The 26,693-nt window shown below is 42.5% G+C and overlaps 2 protein-coding genes and 1 pseudogene across 3 annotated transcripts in view; 2 read left to right on the forward strand and 1 right to left on the reverse strand.

Moving 5' to 3' along the window:
* Positions 1 to 214: 214 nt before the first annotated feature.
* The window catches only part of ATP6V1A (ATPase H+ transporting V1 subunit A), a 61,295-nt gene continuing 34,816 nt past the window's right edge, over positions 215 to 26,693 (reverse strand). For both annotated transcript variants that reach the window (XM_075542514.1, XM_075542512.1), the window contains exons 4-15: positions 24,885 to 25,099; positions 23,806 to 23,943; positions 22,487 to 22,638; positions 19,753 to 19,915; positions 19,165 to 19,273; positions 12,786 to 12,908; positions 12,577 to 12,691; positions 10,000 to 10,063; positions 7,547 to 7,750; positions 5,511 to 5,605; positions 3,561 to 3,732; positions 215 to 2,544 (exon numbers count right to left, since the gene is read on the reverse strand). In XM_075542514.1, the coding sequence (XP_075398629.1) occupies positions 2,452 to 2,544; positions 3,561 to 3,732; positions 5,511 to 5,605; positions 7,547 to 7,750; positions 10,000 to 10,063; positions 12,577 to 12,691; positions 12,786 to 12,908; positions 19,165 to 19,273; positions 19,753 to 19,915; positions 22,487 to 22,638; positions 23,806 to 23,943; positions 24,885 to 25,099 (1,643 nt within the window). In that variant the 3' untranslated portion in view covers positions 215 to 2,451. The remainder of the gene's footprint in view (positions 2,545 to 3,560; positions 3,733 to 5,510; positions 5,606 to 7,546; positions 7,751 to 9,999; positions 10,064 to 12,576; positions 12,692 to 12,785; positions 12,909 to 19,164; positions 19,274 to 19,752; positions 19,916 to 22,486; positions 22,639 to 23,805; positions 23,944 to 24,884; positions 25,100 to 26,693) is intronic.
* LOC142439036 (deoxyuridine 5'-triphosphate nucleotidohydrolase pseudogene) lies at positions 13,869 to 15,078 on the forward strand (annotated as a pseudogene).
* On the forward strand, positions 16,198 to 16,699 carry LOC142439863 (pterin-4-alpha-carbinolamine dehydratase 2). The gene has a single exon (XM_075542518.1). It carries the CDS (start codon positions 16,371 to 16,373, stop codon positions 16,533 to 16,535), a length of 165 nt encoding a protein of 54 aa, XP_075398633.1. The 5' UTR covers positions 16,198 to 16,370; the 3' UTR covers positions 16,536 to 16,699.

Consider the following 26,693-nt stretch of genomic DNA (forward strand, 5'->3'; position numbering starts at 1 on the left):
CTTGGGGAGATTCTATGTGCTACATTTTCCAAATAAGGAGATATGATTCCAGAACTTTTTGTAGGCTTTAGCAAGTACCCCGATTCAATTTCTTGATGTTAAGTAACTATACAGAAATAAGGATTTTAAAGTTCATGTTGAGAAAAAAGAAGTCTGGAAACAATACGCTCGCTATGTTTTCTAGCAAAGCATGCTACATACAGAGAGAGAAAGGTAATGTTCATTGAAATGCACTTTTTATTCTTTCATAGATTTTAATAATTATACACAACTTTGGACAGAAAGATTGTGAAATCTCAAGGGTCAGGAGGCAATGTATATGACCTGTTCTGTTGTTTCTTCGGGATGGACTGAAATTCTCAAAGGATACAATGTGTGAGATTTAACACTGGAAAAATACATAGGAAACTTATTTAACTGGTTCCACTTGGGACCAGGCACAGCACAATAAATATAGAATTGCATCATCTTTTTAAAAGATTTTTGTAATTGTAACACATTCTTGTTAAAGAAATACGATCAGTGCCCTAATCAGAAATTCTACAACACAAAAGTGAAGGGACACTCACTTACAATGGCTATCTGAACAGCTTCTCTAGCATCTTCACACTCACACATCAACATTCTTACAAGGAGTGAGAATGTACACCGCAAATTCAGAATGACAAAAACAAACTTGGTCAATGTATCGTCATCATTCCATTAATTACCCTCAGAATCTTAGTATGTGGTAGCTTCAAGGTAGGAACACGAGGTTTTTAAAATCCTTCGAATTTCCACTGGTCATAGGGCCTTTGGTAGGGAGGCCACGTTGGAAGCAAACTGATTAAGCAGCATCATTATGTCTATATCTCAACCCATCATTACATAAAATTTATCTGCCAGTATCCTGAGAGGTTAAAAATAATTTCATGGAGAATACCTTTCCTGAATAGCGGGCCAATTTAAGAGCATGCAATCCAGAGTTCAAAGACAACAATCCCCTGAAGGTTGCATCTTGCCTTAAAAGACCACCAGAAAGGCGTTGCTGTGCAGTACTGTAACTACGCGGTGACGTCTGGGTAGCTAGGACAGTTAGATGTGTCTGCACACCCTCGCCTCTGCGCAGAGGAAGCGGGGAGCCAGCACTACTGGTCAGACACTGTTCCCGCTGCTCCTGGGAAACGGTGGCTCTCAGAGCTGTTCTATGGTGGGCCTTGCCATGCCAACATCGATAACAGTATTTCAAAATAAATACTTGAAGGACAGGATGAAACCATCTTCTTCATATGACACACACTCTGTTATCAACAGACGCGGGAGTTACTCTCATCACTGTCACACACAAGGGAAACTGTTCCGCTGCTTCCATTTCAGATGGTCTGAGAAACCTTTGGACCCAGTGAATTAAAAACGACATGCAAGAAGTATTTCTGTACTTGGTAAAGCTGGTTGGTTAAAAAGTCAACAAGCACACAAGTGACATGTCATTCTTTTCGGAAAACAAACTGTCGCGGTGGCCCCAAGAATCGCTACAGCCCCACTGGCCCTGACCGCTGAAGTAGCTCAGTGCCTGACACAGTGCCACATGGTTCTCAGGGGCTCGGGCTGCGGAGATGTTTGAAGAAACGAAAGGGTGTGATGTGAATCAAGTGTTCAGTGATTGTTTTAAATATCATTTTAATTTAATGAGTAATGTAGTATAACAAGCCTTGATACAGAATTTTCCTAGTGAAATAAAATATACTTTATCAAGAGGACGCTAAACTGCTTCACTGCCTAGCTCCTCCGGTACTTTTGGGGGGAGGGTGCTTCAGAAAGTACATGGAAACATTCTAAGATCTTTTAATTCCTGTTTCCCACAAACTTTCAAGACCCCTGTATTGTGCTGAGCCCCACAATCACCTGTTTGAAACATAGTAAAGTTCCCAGCACTTCCCCACAAATATTCCTGATTTATCCTGGGAAAGCAATCCAGAATTGGACCATTAATCATTCATATCTTTAAAAAGGAAGTATTTCCTGCAACGCTGTTTCTTAGCAAATGCTAAGCCGCAAATCCCCTTACGACTGAGCTATTGAGTCACCCCTCAGAGGACCGGGTCTTGCATTCTAAATGCATTGCAAACACAGTGCATGCAGTAGGCCTGCTGACAGTTTAATGGGCACGAGAAAGGGCAAACCTAGGGAAAGGTCACGAGTGTCACCCTACATGACAGGTTTACAGTAGTGTAGCCATTGTCTAGATATATATTTACTACATTCACCACTTCAGAGAAAGACTCAGGGAAGCCTTTCACACACCGAAACCAAGGAATGCTTGTTTGACAGAAAACCTAGCAAATCAACACAGAAACAAATGGTAACACACAGAGGCACCAGTCTCAAAGCTGCACAAGGATAAGCAGGGGCTGAGATGAGAATTTAGGAAAATAAACACCTAGGAGCGTGTGGAGGACGAAAGTCACAGTCCTAATCCTCAAGGCTCCGGAACGCATTCTGCATGTCTTCAAGGAGCTGTGCGTAGTCGGCCTTGATCTTTGCCTCACCATCTTTCACTGGGTCCTGAAAAAGAGGCAACCACGGGGTCCAATGACCTTTGGAAAGCAAGTTTCAGAGCATGCACGAACTAACACAGTTAATATGAGAGGCTTGGAAGTTTGTGGGGGAAAATGAAACTAAAAGGTAATGGGATTTTTCCACATCTTTTTGAAGCCGCGCTCTATAGTTTGGTCATCGGGTTAAGCAAGGTCTAGGTAAGCCAGAGATAGTAGTGAAAACTGCCCTTTCCTTTTCTCCTTTACGGCTCCAAAATCTAAACCCAATTCACTGCCACGGAGCCAATTCTGACTCTCAGCGACCTGTAGGACACAGAGAAGAACTCCCCCTGAGGGCTTCAGAGACTTGCAAATCTTTCCACGAGTAGAAAGCCTCCTCTTTCTCCCGCAGAGCAGCTCGTGGTTTAGAACTGCTGACCTTGCAGTGAGCAGCCAAGTCGTAACTTACTATGCCACCAGGGGCTCACACACTGTTTATTACACTGTGAACACCCAAGAGGTAATTAGTAAGTATGCCCAGATGTCACCTTGAAATAAATGCAATTCAACTGATCAAGTATTTTAAAAAGTATCTTAGATGTTTCTAATGATAATTTCACTTAAATGTCTACTTAGGTCTTGCCCATTTCTATTAGAATGAGAGGCAATTTCAAAGTTACATATGGGGTTTCACAGGATAATTAAAGGAAGTAAACAGCAGCGATGTCACTTCAGAAGAGCATGGGGATAGGACTTAATGAGCAGTGTAGGTGAGGTAATTACTGCTCTGCGGCGAGTTTAGTTCTAAATTTCCTGGTAACTGTGACAAAACAAAAGGAAAGCACGTCAACATGGCCTTTAGACATGACGTACTATAATTTTTATCCTTAGAGTTCCTACTTGGACATGATCTCCAGGCCTGTTTTGGTTTTTCACAGTGCACACTATAAGTGCAAGTCCCACACACGTTTGGGACTTAATAGAAACAAACAAACAACAGCTATGTCCTACTAGCAAAAAGGGCACAGTAGACAGAAAACCCACCTTGAACTTCATGGAGGAAAGCTTATAGAGGATCTCCCCCATGTGCTCACGGATAATGGACCATGTGATTTTACTGTCACTCTGGGCAGTGGTCTCAACAGCTCTACGGGCCATATCATAAAATGCAATCATGTTGGACAGCATCCCCACCGTCTTGTAGAATGGACAGAACCTAGGGTAAATGAAGGTCAGAATAATTAACAAAAACAAAATCTTAGGCAGGTTCATACTTTCTATGAACTTTATAAAATATTAAAGAATGTGTTTCTTTAGTCCACATGCAGCCGACAAGTATACCTCATTTTATTGCGGTTCACAAATAATATATTTTTTTTAGATTGAGTGTTTGTAGCAACCTTGCGTGGACTAAGTCTATTGGTACCATGCTTTTCCTACCACATGTACTCACTTCGTGTCTGTGTCACATGTTGGTGATTCTTTCGACATTTCAAACTTTTTGGTATTGCTATTGCACGCATACTAGACTACAAGATAGCATACACATTATTTTTACATGCGCTGGAAATAAAAACTTTGTGTGACTCTATCACAGGGATTTGGCACCGAACCTGTGATGGCTCACAGGTCTGCCTGTACTTCTATTTATTAGCTGATACAGAGGAATTTTAAAAAATGTAGGAAATGACTAAATTTGTCTAAGTTTTTAAGTAGAGAAATCTCAGAATATATATACCATGGATACACAGGGAAAAATATTTTTATGAATTTTAACAACTATTGTCTTTTTCTGTTAAATTAAATGGAGTGAACAATAAAATAATTCTGCTAAGCTTTAAGGCTCTCTGAGAGTTTGTTCTGGGAATTCACAGTTAAAGAAGTAACCCAAATAGTAGAATAACTAAGTGGTAAAGACTTATGCTTGCAAGTTACAATTTCATGGAAAAAAAAAAAGTTATTCCCGAAAGTTAACAGTAGCGCCAATCCTCACTTATCCATAGCATTTAGTAACAAAAATACCCAAGCATATATTCAAGTCCATCATGTGCATTCTAGTCCAAGTGCGTGGTACATTAAGTGCGGTAGCAGAACACAATTCCATCTACATTACGCCTCTTCCAAAGAGCCCTCCCGTTGTTGAGATCCGTCTGAGGGGCGTTTCCTAAAGGCTTACTTCCTGGTATCGATTTTTGAGCCTTGTCCATATATTGTCATTCTGTCTGCTTCCTCTAGATTTTCACAACTCGTCTATGTTTCAGTCTCTTCTTCTATCTTAAATAAGGTCAGATGCAATTTGATAGAAGCAAGCAAGCCCAGAGGAAAGGCTGAAATCCTCACAGCTTCAAAGGAAGGATAACAGTAGACTCAGAGACAATAAGGAGAGTCTGCCCTGGGCCGGCGCAGCAAGGGCTAGCTGGGGCATCTTCCAACAGCACGTGCTTATTTAGTAGAAAGAAACTGCAATAACACTCAGGGAAAAGGCTTGAAAGTAGAGCAATTAATTATTGAGCTGCCAAGAAAGAGGCAGTCACCTGCAGGTTCCGGCACCATCTAAACCCCAGTTTAATCGGGTAACAGATAGTTTTAAAGTGAGTGAAAAGACTATGTGCCATAACTGGACAAAAGAGCAAAATCGAGGTATGAAAAAACCAGTGTTGAGTTGATTCTAACTCATGGTTGACTCTCCAGGGCAGAGAAGTGCCCACCAGACTTCCAAGGCGGTAATCTTCCAGCTGCACAGAGGCCGGTGGCTCTGACCTTTCAGTCAGGAGGCGAGCACTTCACCACGGTGCCAGCAGGCTGCCTCAGAATCAAGACCAGGGGAAATACAAGCTCTTCGTTAGTCGTCAGCTATTAATATGGTAACTAAACCAGTATATCGAGCTAGAGTGTGTCTCCAAGAGGAACAGAGTTAAGTGTGTAGGCAGCTCCTCCTTCCAACCCGTGATGTAAAATCTTTAAAATAAAAAAAAAAAAATCAGTAAAGCTTACCTGTCATAAGGAGTATATCCATTTTGTTGTAGGAAGTCATCTTTAATAAGTTTTGCCACCTCCAGAGTAATTTTATCTGTTTCTGCTAAAGAAGCCTAGAAGAAAAACACAGACTCTTAGAAACTTATTCTGAAATCGAGTACTGATGGGAGTAATCTTTTAGGAAGCAGAGATTAGCTAATCAATGTACAGTCATTTCTTATTAATAACTCTAGCGTGCCCCTTACAATGTGAGGTTAGAAAGGCTGTCTCTTGTACTTTGGAAATGTCACTGGGAGGGACCAGTCCCTGAGAAGGACATCATGCCTGGTCATGAAAAGGGTTAGCCAAAGCAAAAAGAGGGAGCCTCTCGTGAGATGACTGCGCTGTCGCTGCTGTTGTGTGCCACCCAGCCGACTCGACGTCTCGGGACTACAGGACACAGTGGGACTGCCCCAGAGGGTTTCCAGGTGGCCAGTCTTTACGGAAGCAGACGGCCCTATCTTCGTCCTGCAGCGTGAGCTGGTGGGTTCAGCGGCCTTTAGAACCGTGTATACACAATGAACAGTAAATATGTACAGTCCCTCAATTACAGCGGGGCTCCGTTGTGATGATCCCGCCGTAAGTTCGGACATTACTCAATGTGTGTTTGTTTTTCAGCTTTATCAACTTTATAAATCTGATCTGTATTTAAGAGTTGGTAACAGCACCTTTAACTTTAGATACAATTTAACACACACATTAGTAAAATTAAAAAATCATCAAGTTTGACTCCAATAATGAAGAAGAGTTGGACAAAGTCAGTATTTTGTCAGTTGAAGCACTAGCTCCACGTGTGGGAGGTTCTGAATTATCCTTGGAATGGGACTAGGATTTCCACTCAGAACATTAGAATTCTGTATATTTTATTTTTCCCTTCGTATATTTTGTGGCAGCATCTTGTTGTTCCCAAAATCTGTCTCTCAATTTTAGCAGAGCAATCAGTGTTTGGGTCAATGCTTTCAAGCAATTGAAGTCCCTGACTTAATTGGTTTTTATCCCCCTGATTTAGTTTTAAAACAACTTGGCTGATATTTTCAGTATAACATTTTTTTGACAACTTCTCTTTCCTCTTCTTCAGTACTTTTTCCCTCTTCAAAATGCATCCAGTTCTGATCGGCCAACTCCCCTCTCTATGATCTGGGATCTGCTCCACAGCAGCAACACCAAGCCCTAACGTCTGTGTTCTTGCCATCTGGATGCTCTGCCATCATCCCTTCCTGATCAAGGGCTTAGAGCATGTTCACGTCACTCAGCGTTTTCCACATCCCCTGCATGCAGCTTCCTGGAACTGCCTCCCAGGAAAACCCAATGGTTCCCACTAGACTAACAGTTCAAAACAGTTCGTTGTAAGTTGAATATGTTGCAAGTTGGGAGACTGCTGTCCACAATAGCAGCACTGTACCGCGATGCCCTAATGTTTCTCACCTGCATTCTTCTTTCACATTACTGAGTTTTCTCCCTGTGCTTTTTTGGGGGGGTTTTTCTTCTATAATCTATCTGCTTTCTTTTGTCCATATTTCTGCTAGGGTTCCAACATTCTTGTTAAAACATAAGAATTCCTCCTACTGTCAGTTGTAAATGTCGCAAACTTTTATCCCAAAATCTATTACCTTGTTCGTGCTGATTTTCCAGCCACCCCAGCCCAGGCTGCAGAGCCGAGTAAAGAAACTGCCAGCAGACTAGTGCCTCAGCCAGCACATGACTACCAGGGTCAAGAGCCCCAGCAAGACCCAAGCAACAGAGCCACAGTCCAGGAACAATAAAACGCCGCTCTAAGTCCCTAAGTGTTGGTATGGTTTGTTGATAAGCAATCATATCAGTAATCATCCTTCTTATCTTTCACAATATAAGTGGGTCCTTCAAATGGCTGCTGAATGTAGACAAAACCAAAACCTCAATTAGGAATACTAACTCACTTTTCTGGGCAAGGATTTATAAACCCAAAACTCTTCCTGTTCTCCCACCACTCTGATGGGAACCCACAGTTGGCGTCTCCGTCAAATCTAACAACTCACCTTCCCCACAAGCTGTACAATCTCAGCCAGGTCTTCTTCTTCCTGCAGAATTTCCTTGGCTTTGGTCCGCAGAGGCACAAACTCCGTGAAGTGTTTGTCGTAGTACTCATCCAAGGCGCGCATGTACTTGCTGTAGCTGATGAGCCAGTTGACAGACGGGAAGTGCTTACGTTGAGCTAATTTCTTATCTAAGCCCCAAAACACCTGATTGAAAAATAAATAACAGATTTTTCTTAAAAAAAAAAATACAACACAGTGAGGTATATTTGTTTTAAATGTCCAAAAGTATTTTACACTTTCCTGCTTAAACTCCCATATATACTCATGTATAAGCAGAGTTTTTCAGCACAAAAAAAAATGTGCTGAAAAACTTGTGTTCAGCTTATACATGGGTCAGGGGCATGAATGAATGTCATCTGGTCACGCCTGACTAACTAAATGAGGAAATCTCATGAAGCCTGACATAGAGTTAATAGCAAACTGGGTTCGAGATGCATGGGAAGACATGCCAGAAGACATGGTCCGACATGCCTTCCAGAAATGTAGTATTAGTAATGCTGTGGGTGGCAGTGAAGACTGCGCTTTGTATGAAAATGACAGCAGTGATGGTGATGACGGCGATCTCAGTGAGGACAGCGTCTATGATGACCTCACACCAGCTGAAGCTCTGCATTTGGGATATGGAAGATGATGAGCAATCTAGTTTGGAAGGATTTTAACTCTTTACATTTTACCTTGGTTGCTGATTGAGCTCAGGGAATAGTACTCTTAAGGTATCGTTGTTGATACCTTATTGTTTTTGTTGAACCTATTTTCCACTTACTGTGCTGGCTTACTAATGTTAAATGACTTGTTGTCCTTTTATGTTTTTTATTTAAAATAAATATTTAACTACATTACCCCACTGATGTCTCCATTTTTAGTAATTTTATTTTCATTTGTTTTGATTATTGAAACTCACCAATAGCTTCTGCATTTTCCACCCTAGGCTTATACTCGAGTCAATCAGTTTTTCAGGTTTCCCAGGTAAAAATTAGGTACCTCAGCTTATATTCGGGTCGGCTTATATTCAAGTATATACGGTATGCATCTTTTAAAAATAAACTCAGGATAATTAAAATAGAGTGAAACTTGTAGGAAATGTCAAGTAACACGTCTTCCTTTCAGGGAGGGATGCACCTATATATCAAATTCAAAATTTATCTCAATTTCCTTGATGGTATGTCAACTCATATAGCAAAAAGAAAAAGAGACTCTTTCAGATTAAGGTGGAACAGAAACATGAGACAGAAAATACCTACTGACCTGAAATAGTCATTTTACTTTGGTTAATGGCCTCTAAAAGTTCTAAGAAAATCCAGTTTCCCATGATTAAAAGGCAGTGCAGTAGGATCTGACAGTCATTTTTTCTGAGGCTATTTACATATATTTTATGCATCCAGAACCTTACTCACCACCTTCTCCCATAATGTAAAATTCAAAATGTTGGCATACATAAAAGATAGTGTTTTGCTCATCTTTTTCTTATAATCAAGATACATAAGAAATGCTAGCAATACAGCAATTTGTTTTCTACCCTGAGAGTTGCAAATTTAGACCCATACTACATATCCTGTTTCCCCACATAAATGCCAACACATATTCTTATTACATCGAACACATGTCTTATTATTACATCCTCCTCTGTGGAGGGTGGGATGGAGAAAAGAGTATAGTTTTTATTTGTATGATCTTTTATTTGCACGTCTTTCGATTGCTACACTGGGTAACTAGCCATTAAAATGCATACCTCAGTGCTGGGAAGCAGCTGCCTAGACAGAACTACATTTCCCTGGCTTGCTTTCACCTGTGGCCAAATGAAGGCGTGGAATGACTGGCACTGGTTCAGAAAATGGGTGGGCCTTCGCTACAGTTTCTTTTCCCTTCTCCCAGCCCAAGGCAGTGATGATAAACTAGGTGGCAAGCCTGGTCTCAAATGTGGCTACCCAGGAGAAGAGGCCCACTCTCTGATAGGCCCATCTACCTTAGACTGTACAATAACGAGGAACAGACCACTTGATTTTGCCACTATATATTTTCCTGACATACCACCCCCATCTGAACCCCCCTAAAGAGTGGTATACCTGTGGTGTACCCACCCTCCCTTAACCTAATGAGTGGTACAACACTACAAGATCTTGGCTACCGCTCTACTTTGCCTCTCTCTGATTTGCAGATACAATGCACATTATTGAGCCTGGCAAAGGTGAAAGGAAGACCAAACCAGGGCACTTGGCATTAACTAAAAGGGTTAACTACAACAAACTTTAGCGATGCCTTCCATCTCTCTTTCCAATGATCAGGTTAAGTGCTTGTGATGATGCGGACAATGTTAGCGCTGAAACACAGTGGGGCCGGGGTGCTCACCACACAGAGGGAGGCTCAGAAAGGGACTAGACCAGGGAAAAACACACCTGAACAATACCAAGAGTAGCAGATGTAACAGGATCAGAAAAATCACCACCAGGTGGAGAAACCCTAAATTCAGAAAAAAAGAAAAACAAAAGTAGTCGTTAGACAAAAAGACATTTTACAAAAAAGGATATATTAACTTAGATATAAAACATTCTTGAAAATTTTCTTAGAAAGCCAATTTTTAATGAGAAACAAGTTAAATCACTTTAGAGATAGCCTTTGGAAAGAAAATTTCATGGAACAATCTTAAATAAAACCTAGTATAAAATTACAACCAAGACAGAGAGATGTTATTATATTAGTTTCACTATCCTCATCAAATAGAAGCAGGAAAGTAAGCAGAAGAAAAGACATGGTCCAAGAACAAAGCCTGGTCTTGCTTATTTACTGATGATTAATTTCTCCTTGTGTTTACGATGGCACGATCATGCTCCGTGACATCTGTGACTTGCAAGCTTCTTCTTAGGGCATGGTGGCTTGAATGCAGTCAAGCACATGTGACAGGAACACTGAGGCATGACCTACAGCTGTGCATCTCCAACACAATGCCCGTGGATGACTGGACTGCAACCTGGGTGACGGACCCCCGACTCAGAGGCACCTAAATGCACACTCTTTAAAATAATGACTGAAAAAAATCATTTTTATGGGGGCTCATACAACTCTTACCACAATCCATCCATCCATCGTGTCAAGCACATTTGTACATTTGTTGCCTGTGGTAGTCACCTAATCTGGTATCAATTTAAGGATCAAGAGTGTAGGGGTGGCGTCTAGGCTGTCAATCTGGAGGCCTCTGTGTGGGTCTGGCCTGAGAATTCTGGGAAATCTAGAACTTCCTCCTTGGAAGCGGAAGAGACCTCTCTCTGCTACTCCCTGGGAGACATTGCAGAAGACAAGCCACATGGATGCAACCAGACCTCAGAAGCTGGAGAAGCCACAAAGAGACCCTGCCAGCACTTGAGATGCTTACAACATCACTGGACCCAGAGACTTTCTACCCACTGACTTGTGATCGTCCTGTATTTGGATTCATTGCATGTGTTTCATAGTCTGAAGAGGACTTTATAGATTGGTATCGAACAATGGGCTAATATCAGACTTATGGCCTTGGACTGGACTGGGTTGGGATGTATTCTCAATGTCCAATTCCTCTTGGATATAAACCTCTCCCTTATACACATATGCGTGTTTATGGATTTGTTTCTCTAGTCTACCCAGACTAACACATTGCCATCATCATTTTCAAAACATTCTTTCTACTTGAGCCCTTGGTATCAGCTTCTCATTTTCCCCTCCCTCTCTCATGAACCCTTGATAATTTATAAATTATTTTTTTATCTCTTACACTGACCGATGTCTCCCTTCACCCACTTTTCTGTTCTCTATTCCCCAGGGAGGGGGTTGTAGGTAGATCATTGTTATTGGCTCCCTCTATTTCCACCCACCTTCCTCTTACCCTCCTGGGATCACTACTCTCGCCATTAGTCCTGAGGGGTTTATCTGTCCTGGATTCCCTGTGTTTCCAGCTCTTACCTGTACCCATGTACATGCTCTGGTCTAGCCGGATTTGTAAGGTAGAACTGGGGTCATGATAGTGGCACAGGAGGAAGCATTAAAGAACTGGAGGAAAGTTGTATGTATCATCGTTGCTATACTGCACCCTGACTAGATCGCGCTTCCTTGTGACCCTTCTATAAGGGGATGTCCAGTTGCCTACAGATGGGTTTTGGGTCTCCACTCTGCAGTCTCCCTCATTCTCAGTATGATTTTTTATTCTGGGTCCTTGGTGCCTGATACCTGATCCTATGGGCACCTCATGATCACACAGGCTGGTGTGCTTTTCCATGTGGGCTTTGTTGCTTCTCAACTAGATGGTCACTTGTTTATCTTCAAACCTTTAAGACCCCAGGCACTAAATCTTTTGATAGCCAAGCACCATCAGCTTTCTTCACATTTGCTTATGCACCCATTTTGTCATCAACAATCATGTTGGAAAAGTGAGCATCGTGGAATGCCAGCTTAATAAAACAAATTGTTCTTGCGTTGAGGGAGTACTTGAGTAGAGGTCCGATGTCCATCTGCTATCTTAATATGAAACCTATAAATATATGCACATAGATCTATTTCCCTATCCTCATATATATTTACATATGTACATGCCTGTATTTAGACCTCCGTAAATGCCCTTTGCCTCCTAGTTCTTTCTTTTATTTCCTTTTGCTTTCTTCTTTCCCCACTATCATGTTTTACCTTCATTTGGGTTTCAGTAATTACTCTTGGTTACATTGCCCTTGATCAAGCCCTACCAGGTCCCCTACACCTTCCTTGCCATCAATTTTGGATCACTTGTTGTTCCCTTGTCCCTGGGTTTGTTAACACCCACTTCCTTTCCCCCACCACCCCCTCTCCCATGTTCTCCCAGAACCATTGGTCCCATTGTTTTCTCCTGGAGATGATTTATCCCACCTATCTTATCTAGATAGACATGCAGAGATAATACCAGCAAGAGAATGAAACAATAACAACAACAACAAGACTTTTTCTTTAGCAAAGTATAGAGTGTGGATGCTTACGCTCCTACAATGCTGACACTGCCTTCTCTCTCAGGATTCCCAAGACATTTCACCCTGCCTGCTCGCTCATAGAAAGAGGCCAAGCGGGCGCCAAGGTATGCAGGGTATCCACTATCTGAAAAATGAAAAGAATTTTGAAAAGAGGGGCTCAAAACCAAGCCCCAGATCATACCTGTTTGGGTCATATAATAAGTGATCCAGTGACTTACCTGCAGGCATTTCAGCTAAGCGACCAGAGATTTCTCTAAGGGCCTCAGCCCATCTAGAGGTAGAATCAGCCATCATACTGACGTGATAGCCCATGTCACGGAAATATTCCGACAGTGTAATTCCTAAATGGGAGCAAGACCACAAGTAATGATTCTAGAATCTATAATCCCATGCTAACTTTTCACCCGTAAGCTTAAGAAAACTTAAAGCAATAAAGTCCACCAGGGAAACTAATAGCTGTTTATCAAATTCCGATCTTCTGAGCACACAAATGAATTGCATTCCCTACCTCCTTTGCATTTCGGCATGTCCGTGGAATTCACCTCTAGCCAATGGACAGTGGGTCACAGTGTGCTCATCCCCAGGCAGTGCCCCAGGCCCCTCCATGCTCTTTGTCGTTCCTGGCCTTAACTCTTGTCAGCTGAAGCCCCATCCCTGAATGACGGGATCAAGAAGAGCTCCCTGACCACTAATGGTCAAATGAGATAGAAAGAACTATCTGTTATGTAGAGCAAACCCATGCTTAGCAAAAGCGATGCTTAGCTTTATTTGTTGCCATTAATTAGACTACCCTAATCTGACAGATATTTTCAAAGCACAGGAAAACTACCTACCCCCCCCCCCCCGCCCATTCTCTGTGTGGGGAGGAGCGCTGGTGACAGAGTGGGTAAGGAGGTGAGCTGCTAACTGCGGGGTCAGCAGTTTGAAACAACCAGTCGCTTCGAGGGAGAAAGGTGAGGCTTTCTCCTCCTATAATGATTCACAGCCCTGTGAACCCAAGGTGGTAGATCCACTCTGTCCAATAGTTAGCAATTCTCCTCTGCCCTTGGGTCGAAACAGACTCCTTTATATTCTCTACAAACACACACCAAAGAAATGGACTTTTAAAAATGTTAACTGATTAATGTGCTATTCTGTCCAAAGTAGCAGATGTTAGGAACATGAGTACTATCTCAGTTACTGACTGTTCTGCGCTGCAAATCCGGTCTGGCCCTGCCAAGGCACATACCGTCAGTCATCTAAAGGAAGTGCAGACGTCGAAAGAAACCCTGGGCTCAAGAACCTTCTCTTGTTAACTAGCTATGGAGCGTCAGCTAAGTAACTTTATTGATTTCCCACTGCGGTTTCCTAATCCATTAAAATGCAATGATAAACTCCTGCTCTTTTATATGGAAATGTGAGATCATATAGTGCTAGACAACTCTAATAAGCCCTAGAGCCGAGTGCCCTCACACCTTTACGCAGCCAATAAAGAAACGGGCACGACTAAGTAAAGAAAAACAGTTGCTAAAAATTCAGTCTTTGACATAGTTCAAAATAAAAAAGAAAATCTGTGGCTTCCATGAACAACCTATGAGTAACCTAAGAAATATTAGCTATTAGTAAGACTTAAGAAACAGGGTACATATCACACATTTCAAATCTGATCAAAATCAGTTCCTTCTATGTATGCAGAGCTGTGCTTTAAGTCCCTGCACCATGCCATTAACCCCTGAACAGGCATATAACCCAGAAAGACTTGTGGCAAGTGCACACAAGTAAACCTCATAAACCTAAATATGTCCGTGCCTCCAAAACAGAACAAACAAAACTCAAAATCAAAAGACTGGATACTTTGATTTTACAACCTTTGAAAGATACAAGCTGTACAAAAAAATCAACTATTATCTAAAAGAAAAACAAATAGAAAGCAGTTTTCAACTGAGCAATAGGTACAGGAAAGATGCCCGCTCACTGTTAAGAAATACAAATTGCGCCGCCCGCCCCTGACGGTGTCTGCACGCTCTCAGCCACTCTGCTCCCGGTGCGCTCCTGCTCTCCCCCCTCGCCGCGCTGCCATGCCTGCTCTGAAGTCGGCTCTCCCAGCAAGCGGGCCTGCTTTGCCAAGCTCTCGGGACACACCATAGCCCCGACCCGGGGGTCCGCGCGGGCAGCGGGCTCCAACTTGTGCAGTGCCTATGACTATACAGTCCCACCCATGGAGAAAGCCTGGTGAAGACGGACATTCAGATCGCTGTGCCTGCTGTGTGTCATGCAAGGGTAGCTCCACGTTCTGGCTTGGCTGCAAAACACTTCATAGATGTAGGAGCTGGTGTCATAGATGAAGATGATAGAGGAAATGTTGGTGTTGTTCAGTTTAATTTTGGCAAAGAAAAATTTGAAGTCAAAAAGGGTGATCGAATGGCACAGCTCATTTGTGAGCTGACATTTTATCCAGAAATAGAGGAAGTTCAAGCTTTGGATGACCCTGAAAGGGGCTCAGGGGGGTTTGGCTCCACTGGAAAGAACTAAGACTTAGGCCAAGAATTGAAAATGTACCTTTTGTTAGTATTTTTTATCCCTTCGTAAAATAAAGCGTTTTCACTCAAATGGTTAAAAAAGAGAGAAAGAAATACAAACTGATAGGTGTCTATTAAGCAAGCATAACTCCAATCCATTGCTATCAAGTCAGTTCCGACTCACGGCAACCCTACAGCCTGCCCACTGTGGTCTCTTAGACTGCACACCTCTACAGGGGTAGGTTTCCTCCCCTTTCTCACGCGGAGCAGCTGAGGGGTTCTAACTACCAACCTTAGGGTCAACAGCCGAAGGCGTCTTCTGCTATGGTACCACAAATGCAAACAGCATGCCCAGGTAGGTGTCGACTGTCCAATCTGTGCGCTTAGGCGCTCATTGTCCCTCAGTGTTTGACTATGGGAGGCAGTTCTCTCATGAGAACGTGAAAACCCTAGTACGTGGCGGAACAAACTCCTGCCCACGGAGATCCTTTCCAACGGCATTTAAAATCTGAATCTGAGTTGCAGTCTCCGCAATTTTACTTCTAAGAACTTACTTTATAGAAATGTGCAGAGAAACAAGTACATAAGAACAAAAGGAAATAGTGTAAAGAAACGTAAGGATATTTACTGTTGCATGGGTTGCCATAGCAAAAAACTATCAATAATCCAAATGTCCACGAATAGGCTGCTGACTATTTAGATTATGCCATTTCTTGACAGAGTGATACGATGTGGCCACTGAAAGGCAGGTGGACGTCCTGTGTGAACGTGGTGAAAGAATACACCACTTCCTCCTGGGCTTCACCCACTACAAATACGGAGACCGTGAAACAGAAGCACAAGCTGTGTCATCAGAGACTGTTGTTGGTTTCCCTCAAGTCAATTCCAACTCACAACAGCCTCACACAGAAACCTTCCTCATCCAGAGCCCACAGCGACTAACCAGAATAACACATACAGCTGATAAGCAGATCCCGATGTGTACTTTGGGTAAATACAAATTTGTGTGTATGTGTTGTATTTACCCTCCACTAAAAGATAACGGCATTCTTTTTAAAAGGAATGTTCCACCCCTGCGTCCGGCCCGGCCCCTCCGGCGGCAGCCATGGCGGCAGCGCTCGCGGCCGGCGGCGCTGCGGGGCCCGAGGCCGGGGCTGGCGGCCATGTCAGCAGATGCTTCTGGGTTGACAGCAGAGGAGCCGAGTTATCCTGGACCTTAGAGCAGCAGGATGGTCGGAATTAAGTGAGAGAAACGCCATCTACAAAGAGTTCTCATTCAAAAATTTTAATCAGGCCTTTGGCTTTATGTCCCGGGTTGCCCTCCAAGCAGAGAAGATGAATCATCACCCGGAATGGTTCAACGTGTACAACAAGGTTCAGATAACGCTCACCTCGCACGACTGCGGAGGACTGACCAAAAAGGATGTGAAACTGGCCCAGTTCATTGAAAAAGCAGCTGCTTCTGTGTGACTTCTTCCACGTGCATGTACATCGGGCACATATATTAGCTACAGCATATTTTGAAGGCAATTTACCCAGATGAATGAAGCTGTAAATTTAATTGACCATGATACCATGTTTTGTAAAATCTGTGCTTAAATACAAAATAATTTAAACTTGAAAAAAAAATAAAAGGAATGTTCCTTAGGGTTTCAGGCTGTGACTTTTACGAAGCACATCACCCGGCCTGTCTTCCGAAGAGCTTCTGGGTGAGTTCCAACCACCACCATTTCCGTTAGCGGTCACCAGCTTAGCCATCTCCACCAGGCGTCCTCAAACTACGGCCCGCGGGCCACATGCGGCCCACCAAGGACATTTATCTGGCCCGCCAGGTGTTTTTTTACTTCAAAATAAGAGATGTGCAGTGTCCATAGGAATTTGTTCATAGTTTTTTTTTTAAACTCTAGTCCGGCCCTCCAACCGTCTGAGGGACAGTGAGCTGGCCCCCTGTTTAAAAAGTTTGAGGATTCCTGATCTACACACTCAGGGGCCATCAAAAGCTAAGAGACGTATCCAATTCTGCAACAAAATTTTACGGAAGCAGAATGCCACATTGTTCTCCTGTGGGGAAGTTGGTAAATCTGAACCACTGGCCTTTTGGTTAGCAGTCAAGTGTTTACCACCAAGGTTCCTTCTTCATGCCACTAAACCCACCCACCTGACACCCCACTTCAACGGAGCAGATTCCAACTCACAGTGACCCTCTACAGCTCTACAGGCGCAGACGGCTGCATTTGGTTTGAACCACCGACCTGGCTTATCCCATAGCGCATCACAAGGGGCTCCTTCATTAGCCATTCTCAGCCAGTCACTGGGTTGATTCTGACTCATAGAAACCCTACAAAGTAGAATCCTACACACACACACACACACACACACACACACACACACACACACACACACACCCCGGGTTTCCGAGGCTATACATCTTTACAGGAGCAGAAAGCCTTACCCACCCCTCATCCCCACCAGGCCTGCCACAAGCAGCTGGTGGGTTCACATTGCTGACCTTGTAGCTAACAGCCTAACCCGTAATCCACTACACCTCCAGAGCTGCTGCCATTAGCCACTGTTGCTAGCTGCCAAGTCAGTTCGACTCACAGTAACCCCATGTACAACAGAACAAACACTGCTGGCTCCTGCTCCGTCGTGAGCCATTAGGAAGCTCTCAATTAAAACTACAGTGAGATCCCGCTTCATTCCTGTTAACGTGACAGTGGTCAAAGGGCAACAACAGACGCTGGTGGATCTGGTGAGAAGCTGACTCCACCTCCACTGCTGAGGGGGATGTAAATTAGTGTAGAAAACGGTTTGGTGATTCCTCACGAAGTTGAACACAGAACTTCCCGCCCCCAGCAATTCCAGTTCCGGTCATATCCCAGCAGAAGGGAGAGTAGGAAGCCAAACAGAAACTTGTACATCGACGTTCATTGCCGATACTTTTCACAATAGCCAAAAGGCAGAAATAACCAATATCAATATAAAATGGGTAAACAAAATGTTGTACATAGACACAATAAAATACTACTTACTGAGCTATAGAGAAATTAAGTCTTAATGAATGCCATAACATGGATGAAACTTAAGCAAAATAAGTCTGTCAAAAAGGACAAATACCTGATTTTATTGATATGAAATAAGCAAATACTTGGGAGGGAAAGGAGAGGAAAGGGGCAGTTATTGCTTGGGGGCTTTGAGCTTACGTGAAAGAGTAGTGGAACGACATGGAAGAGGATAGTAAGGACAACTGAACCACTTGAAGAATAGAACTAACGTTACTGAAGCTGGAGAAATCGAAACAGCATGTTTTGTTATGCATATTTCCACAATTAACAAAAATGGGCAGCTTTCTAAATGTTTTTTTAATTAATCATTTTACTGGGGGCTCATACAACTCTTATCACAATCCATCCATCCATCCATTGTGGCAAGCACAGTTGTACATTCATTGCACTCATCATTTAACCCCCTGGCATTTTTTCCCTTCCCTTTCCATTTCCCCTCCCTCATGAACCCTTGATAATTTATGAATTATTATTTTGTCATATCTTGCCAGCTTTCTAAATGTTATAAAGGTTTTTAATGACTTACTCAAAATACAAGATCATTTTAAAGTGAAGACATGTGCAATATGCTTTGTGTATGTTCTAGAAGCATGTGCAGGTCTACCGGTATACACTTTGCACCCACCAGCTGCGCCTATACAAAGGTAACGTCTCAGAAGCCTAACAGGGAGGGTCTACTGGAGGTCACTGCATGGCCACTCGGAGTTGGAATCACGTGATGGCAGGGGGTCTATACACAGACCACCTCTGGAAGGATTCTTATAGAACAAGTCCCAGTAGTGAACTGGACAAGTAGCAGACGTGGGAGGAAGACTTTTCTCTAGAAACCTCTTTTAGAGTCTTCTGATATATGTTTCATGGCATGAATTCCCTCTTACTATTTTCATTTTAACATGAAAGGGTAAGATGCAAAGCTAGGAATATGATGACATATACAGAGAGGTTTTAGAGTGACAGGCGCGTTCTTTGGAAACAGCGAGGGCACTACACACCAGAACACGTGTTCACGGCTTTATTCCGAATGACACACTCACCTGTGTAGATAGAGGCTTCTCTAGCAGCCACAGGCATGTTGGAGGTATTGGCAACCAAAGCTGTCCTCTTCATAATTGACTCTATCTTGCCATCGACTTCCATGGTGAGCTGGAGACAAACAATCGGGTTAACGACCTTCTCATTTCTAGATGTAGCACTGCAGTCCATTTCTGCCACGTGCCCGTGTCTAACCTCGTCTGGTTAGGTCCTAACAACAGTCCTCACGACTCCAGTCTCTCCCCTGCCCCTTGGTGCGGTGCTCCCAAGGACTCCTTCCATCTCGTCAAGAGAATCCATTTGTTCATTTAAAATAGTGTTACTTCATAGACCATAAAAAGTTTACATCTATACACTTTTTGCCTATTTTAGCTTCCTTCCAATACTGAAGACCACTTCACCACAAAATGAAACTTTCAAGTGCTTGATTTTGAAAAATTCAATTCCTTCCCTCAAATCACAAATGTACCCGGAAAATTCTTTCAAAGATCCTTGACATGTGGGAGCCTTGCTCCACACTCAACCCACAGCGTTACGCATTGCCAAGAGAAGCTGTTCAGTGTTATTTTCTCCAGGGGATCGTTACTGACCTCTGGGAAATCCCGAAGCACTTCAGACATCTCATTGCCTCTTTCACCACATCCAACATAGATGATCACGTCACTGTTGGAATACTTGGAAAGCGACTGCGATATCACTGTCTTTCCACAGCCAAACGCCCCAGGGATAGCGGTAGTCCCTCCCTGCACACACCTACACAAAGAAATCACAATCTGCTCACAAACAAAGCGAGCAGCTGACCCAGAAAGCAAAGCAAATAAGGAAGCATTTTAAATTGTATACAATTTATTTCTCATATGTACATATGACATATGATATATTCAAAGATAAATGGGTCTATATGTATACACATTCACATAGATATAATTGCTCCCCTAACTTGCACATGTAAGTGCTTGCTTTTGTTATAGCCAATCATCTCTATCAACTTGGATAACTGAAAAATAGAAACATACTCGACCAGGAGCCTAAGGAAGAGGTATATGAAAGACCAACTTATACATAAAATAGAATGAATGATATTCTGAACGCTTATATAAACTAGCAAGAAAGAACAATGCAGAAAAGAAAGCTAAAATAGAAACAACTGAAATAAAATAAGTGTAAGACCGAACAAATTCAGATTTTGCTATAAAGTTTACTCATCGAGGCCTTTCATCCAGGTGTTAGCGATCCCATTTTATCCACTCCATCAGACTGACTGAGCACTTCCTAGACACTAACTAGCCCCTGTGCTCAGAGACGCAGGAGCTCACGCCCTCCTCAGACCCCAGGCTTCCTGGACTCAGCAGCTCACTCCCAGTGGAGTAAGTTGCCGAGGAGACCAGGTGACAGCACAGCCCAGCAGTCACTTTCAGGCTTTCCTGTATCCGGGAGATACACTGAAGGGCAGGGCAAGTGAGTACGGATGCTTGTGTGTACTTGTGCGCATGTACGTGTGAGCGTGACATGGAATCTGTGAGTCTGAGGCAGAAGGATGAGCAGTGTGGTGTGTGTGAAGGTGGGGTGGCTGAAAAAGGTTACAACGCTAAGAAATTTCAGTGTAAGATTATATCTCCTCATAAAAATCCACATAGGCAATATATTCCTAATCATAACATAACTTCTACCTTCTATATAAAACTCATACACATTAAACGCTTTTCTCCTTCAAATCTGATTTTGCTAGACAAGACATGCCACATCGATCCTACAGTTCTGCATGCTTATCAAATCACTTTTAGATACTTTTAGGTGGGGTCAGGCACGGCTCGGTTTGGGAGCTCAACCCCAATGGGACAGGGCTGTCACAGAGCGGCGTGCCCGTGGTGCTGCGGGCACACAGAGAGGGCAGGGCTGCAAAGTCTGACAATGGCGGGCGAGGGGCAGGAAATCTAAGACCTGAAAGGAAAGAGGCATCAGCCACAGAAAGGGAAGAAGCAGGGAAATAATCTTTCAGGTAGAGAAAAGCGCATGCCCCTGGGCTGGGGACAAGGCTGTGCACTTGTCACTGCGCACGGTGACAAGACTGTGGACCTAAAAGCTGTGGGAGGCCTGGAAGATGGAACGTAAGGAGGTAACGGGTGGACAAGCAGTGGTACAATACGAGGGCCTAAGCAAAGTCCAGATCGCGGTTAGCTCTGTGAGGAGTGCGAGCTTGCTTCTGAATCAAGGAAGGGCACTTCAGGGTTTCAGCTCTCACATGAGTTTCAGATCTATCATGCTGCGGCGTGGACAAGCATGCAGAAAGAGGGCAAGACTGAGAAAGAAAGTCTGAGGCAGTGTGGTTATTACAGGCATCAGTGTGAGTACAGCTTGGACGACAGTTGCCACACGGGTGTGACAAAAGAACAAGAAGATTTAATACCCATGTATTGGCAAGTACTGATAGTGATGGACGGCAGTCTATGCTGGGTGGGGAAGGATGTGCAAGCACACGGCGCTAACCGAGAAGCCTAAGATCAGGGGTCTGAAGAGAAGAATAGCTAGAAAAACTCAGGGAGCAAATTTGAAGGAAAATAAGTGATATGCAAAGTGGGGCTAGTATGGGGTTGGTGATCAGATTGAAGGAGTCGCTGTCTCGTGGCTTCAGTCTTTTCTGGGAATTAAAGAGTAAAGGACTATGTACAAAGTGAAGCAGGAACGGTGCAGCCTGGGGTCTAAGGAGAAAGCTCTGATGCGGCTGACAGAGAAGAGAGTAGATTAGGAATTAAGAGAGCTGGGGGGCAGCACAGGCAGAGCTGCGGTGGTGCTGTGGGTCAGTTCTTGGGCTGCTAACTTTGAGGGTAGAGGTTCACACCCACCATCTGCTCCTCAGGAGAGAGAGGAGGCTGTCTCCTCTCAAAAGATTTACTGCCTCAGAAACCCTATTTAAGGTGCCTATGAATAAGAATGGACTCGATGGCAGTGGGGTTGAGTGGCAGCGCAGGGGGTCAAGCGATACTGGAAGCCATCAATTTATAGTGACACCAATCCACTAATTCTAAGAGAACATAAGAAAGAAGGATTGTTTTTTTTTTGGGGGTGGGGCACAGATTTTTGTTTGTTGGGAAGCTTTATAAATAATGCTTTCCTTTTGCTACTATGACCAAGGCATTTTCTCCAATGGTTTAACTCCAAGATAAACAAGTAGACAAATAAATGTATTTACTTTGGTTTCTAGGGATGCATTTAATTATAGGGCTAAATACTCGAAAGCTTTCTTTTATATTTTTTTAAAAAGGAAGAAAAGATAAGCACATACTTAATTCGGAGGGAAAATCCTGGGACACAGGCCGAACTTACGGGAAAAGGGCATCCAGGACCCTCTGGCCAGTCAACAGAGGATGATTGGCTGGCAGCTTCTCAGTGACAGGTCGAACTTGCCGAACAGGCCAAACTTGGACCATGCTGAACTTCTCCTTGACACCTTCAAATTCTAGCTCCAAGACAACATCCTATGAACAGGCAGTGAGACCATCAGTACACACAAATTGGTTAGCGTTTCAGATTCTAACTTCAAGGTAACTCCAGAGTGGTAAAGATTCCTTTGGATGTGGAGAGGAGAGTTTTACTTATTGTGAACCTTCACAAAGAGTCCGTTTTTGTTTTTTTTAAACAGGTACATTTATTATTATTCTAATAATATCTTTTTAAAAACCTCCATACCATCAAAAACTGAGCTGCTGTTGAGCTGATCCCAATTTATGGTGACTTCCTACGTGTCAGGGTAAAACTGTGCTCGGGGCTTCAATGGTTGATTTTTAAATGTCGATTGCCAGGCTGCCCTTCCACGTTGCCCTGGGTCAATTTGAACCTCCAACCTTACAATTAGGTGCTGAGCGTATTAGGCAGGCACACTCCCCAGGGATTCGGAATGGTTGCCATCCTGTGTATGGTGACCCATGGTGACCCCAGGTGTCAGAGCAGAATTGTGTTCCACCTCTCATTTTGCAGAGAAGGGAATCTGTATTGTCTATTTCAGGGTGGCTCCTTCCAATAGAAGTCATTCTCCAAGCGAGGGAGTGAATCTAGCTGACTGGATAGAATTTCAATCATAACTCTTTTTTTTAATCTTTATGTCATAGAGCACAAACTTATTCATGTGAAATACTGTAATAATTACCTTTTATCATAATTTGCTGAAGGAACATTATATGCTATAAAGGCCTTCTCAATAAAGTATCTGTAACATCAATGGCTATTATGGGTCTACAGCGTTTGAGATAATGTATAAATAAAATTAAGAGAGTAAGCTTTACACGGCTCACTCACACTAAGAATTCGCACACTCCATTGTACATCTAATTACAAGACTATAAATAATTAAAACCAAAGTCTATCCTATGTCTAAAGAGTCAAGTCCTCATAAATGTAGCGTTCGTAAGTTAGGAAGGCAGGAAAATATTCTATTAAATATCTCCCCTAAAAAGGAAAGGATACATTTCATTTTTTAATTTCCAAGTGCAAGTTGAAACAAAACTTTGAAGGAAAAAATAATCATGGAAGTTAGTTAAAATCTGTACATTAACCATCAATTCTATAACTACTTATACCAGTAAAACTGGGCAAATATCCAATAGAATAGGACCACTGAATTCCAGAAAAGCTCCATTAGTACTTACAGAGGTATCGTAGTTTCCAGGAGGCGCAATGTAAGTTACTGTTCCTCTGTTTCGTGGGGGTAACATAATTTTGTGTCTGATGAGAGAGTTCTCATTGACAATTCCATAAATATCTCCACCAGTGATATGACTCCCAACCTAGGGAAGAAATGCATGTGCTGGTTCATGTTCAAGTTAATGTCAGCAAAATATCTACCAACTAGACACACTACTGCTGCAACAAGTTCATTGATTTACCTACTTATTAATAAAGCACTTGTGTTATAGTGCAATTAGTTGATTCAATAAAAACTTAAACTATTAAAGGTAAGTCAAAAGTATGGCGAAAAAAAATCACAGAACCTGTATCAGCACTTCCAACATTGCTGCTTCCATCTCTCTAACCCTTCCCCCAAAGAAGTCTGCACTTTTCCATTCACACCACTACAAAATGACAGTTTGGGCATCCTCCCGCGACTCAAATTGTGTTCCTTTTAAATTTCTTTTAATTTAAAAAAATTTTTTTCTTTTAACTTAGGGAACAACAAAGTCTGAAGAGGCAAGATCAGGCGTGGCGGGTGGATGGAGTAAGGTTTCCCAAGGAAGTCCTTGTTGGACACCTTTGCTAACTTTAAACAATGAGCAGGAGCTTTGTTGTGATAGAAAAAAATATTTCCTCTGTGCAACTTTCCTCTCCTTTTTTCTTACCAGCGCAGTTTTCATTCCTCTTAACACTTCTTCTTAATAAGCTCCTGTGTCAGGAAAATCAACCAAGACAACCCTTTGGAGTCCCCATAAAACATTTACTATAACCTTCTGACCTAACCTTTCTACCTGATTCCCTCAGAAGCCACTTTTGGATTGAGTATTTTTTTGAAAGCAGTCTACAGAGATTAAGGCAAAATGAATTAGGAAGAAAACTTGTATGTGGCCATCCTCTGATAGCAAAGACGCTGAATATGCTTAAATACATATTAAAATAATGAACATGAACTAGATCCCAAGTAGTAATACTGTTTGCATGACCCTTATGTGCTTCTGCAAAGTTCATTTCACATTCTTCTACAAGCTCTAAACAGTCTTGGCTCCGTAAGACCTACCCGTAAGTTTTTGCAAGGTGTAAAATCCCATTTGATATCTCTGCTAAGTGCAGACACATTTACTCCTCTGGGGATGTAGATGCTCTGAGTCCGATTGCTGATGTCCGACAGAGGTCTCTGAATACCATCAAAAATGGCTCCCATAATGCCAGGACCAAGCTCTACTGAGAGCGGCTTACCGGTGCGGAGCACAGGGTCTCCGACGGACACACCAGCTAGAGAAAACAGGCTGAGGAAAACTCACTGTTTAGACAGACCACAAGGGGAGCCCCACCATTTCTTGAAGAAATAACTACCGTAAGGGGCTGAGTAGCTTTAGGGTTTTACTAGTTTGTCTTCAAATGCCCTTGGCCAAAAGATGCATCTAACCGCCCATTTAGTAACAGCAGGTCTGGATAATATCGAACAACTATATAAGCAATTTAAAAGACTGATAAACAAACTGAAAGTAAAACAGATTTCCATTCCATTCTTAAATCACTAGAGTTCTTATGCATAGGATGTGCATGCCCATTGAGCATTACACGGTGTTCAGACCTTGGAATCGGATGGGCTACGGGTTCCACACAGACTTCCACATGGGATCTGCCTTTTAGATAAGCAACCCCTATCACTCAGCTTCACAAAGATAAGGTGGCATCATTGGTGAGAATGTAGCGCAATCTGCTTAACGCCCATCATGAAACTGTTTATCACCAAGTTACGAGTCATGGAGTATCTCTTCCTCCATCAACCAGTTATAGAGATCATGGGGCACTACATGGGTTCACTGTGGCTGCCCCAGGGTACCGTGTCACACTGATTGGAAATGGCAAAGCTGAAATGAAAAGGAAGCCAGAGCTTCTCTTTAGGTGGATCTATTGTTTCCATTCCCTTACTGAGGATTATCTGTTGCCTAAAAAAGGACAACAACCCCTGGGCAAACACTTGAAATCTTAGGCATGAAGCATTAGGTTTTAGAAAAGGAAGGACAAAAACTCGCCAACAACAACACTGTAAATTCTCTTCCTCTCACATTTGTTGATGGGAGTAAAATTAGCATAGCTGCTATTGAGAGTAATTTAACCATATCTATCAAAATTGAAAATACACAAATCTCTGACACAGGAATTCAACTTCTGTGAATCAATACGATAGTTATGCTACCACATTGCTTATAACTGCAAAAGCCTATAAACAATTAAGTTTATACCATTAAGGGGTTGCTATATAAACTATGACAAATATATATGGTAGAATCCCATATAACTATCTAAGAAAGAAAAAAAAAGCTTCTGTGAAAGATCTCTAAGGAATTTCACTTCCAGTATTTGATTATTAATTTTTTCAAACCTACAGCAAAGTTGAATGAACTATAAAAAGACCACACACACACACACACACACACACACACACACCACCTATATTTAAATTTTTAAAGGGAAAAAGTAAGATGTAGCACAGTACATAAAATAAACTCTTTGGGGATGGAACGGGAGGAAAAATAAAAGTAAAACATTTGTGTTTACTCATAGATGTGATTTTAAAAGCTAGAAGGACAGACAAGGTATCCTATCGATAAAAGTGGCTGTATACAAGTTGCATGGGTTTAATAACACCAAGCAGAAAGATGACAAAGGTGAGAGGGAAGGTGGTTACTACGTACATTACATACAGACTTCCTATTTTTAATTTCTAAATCATATACAAGCATAAGTAACACATAAAATAGGGGAGGGAAGGGGAGAGTGGACCAGTTTGATTAATCCTGAATGCAAAGACTTCTCGTTTTATTTTAAATTTTCAAATAATTTATTTTGAATTCACACC

Source organism: Tenrec ecaudatus, chromosome 2, assembly GCF_050624435.1.
Source record: "Tenrec ecaudatus isolate mTenEca1 chromosome 2, mTenEca1.hap1, whole genome shotgun sequence".
In the NCBI taxonomy this organism is placed as follows: Eukaryota; Metazoa; Chordata; class Mammalia; order Afrosoricida; family Tenrecidae; genus Tenrec; species Tenrec ecaudatus.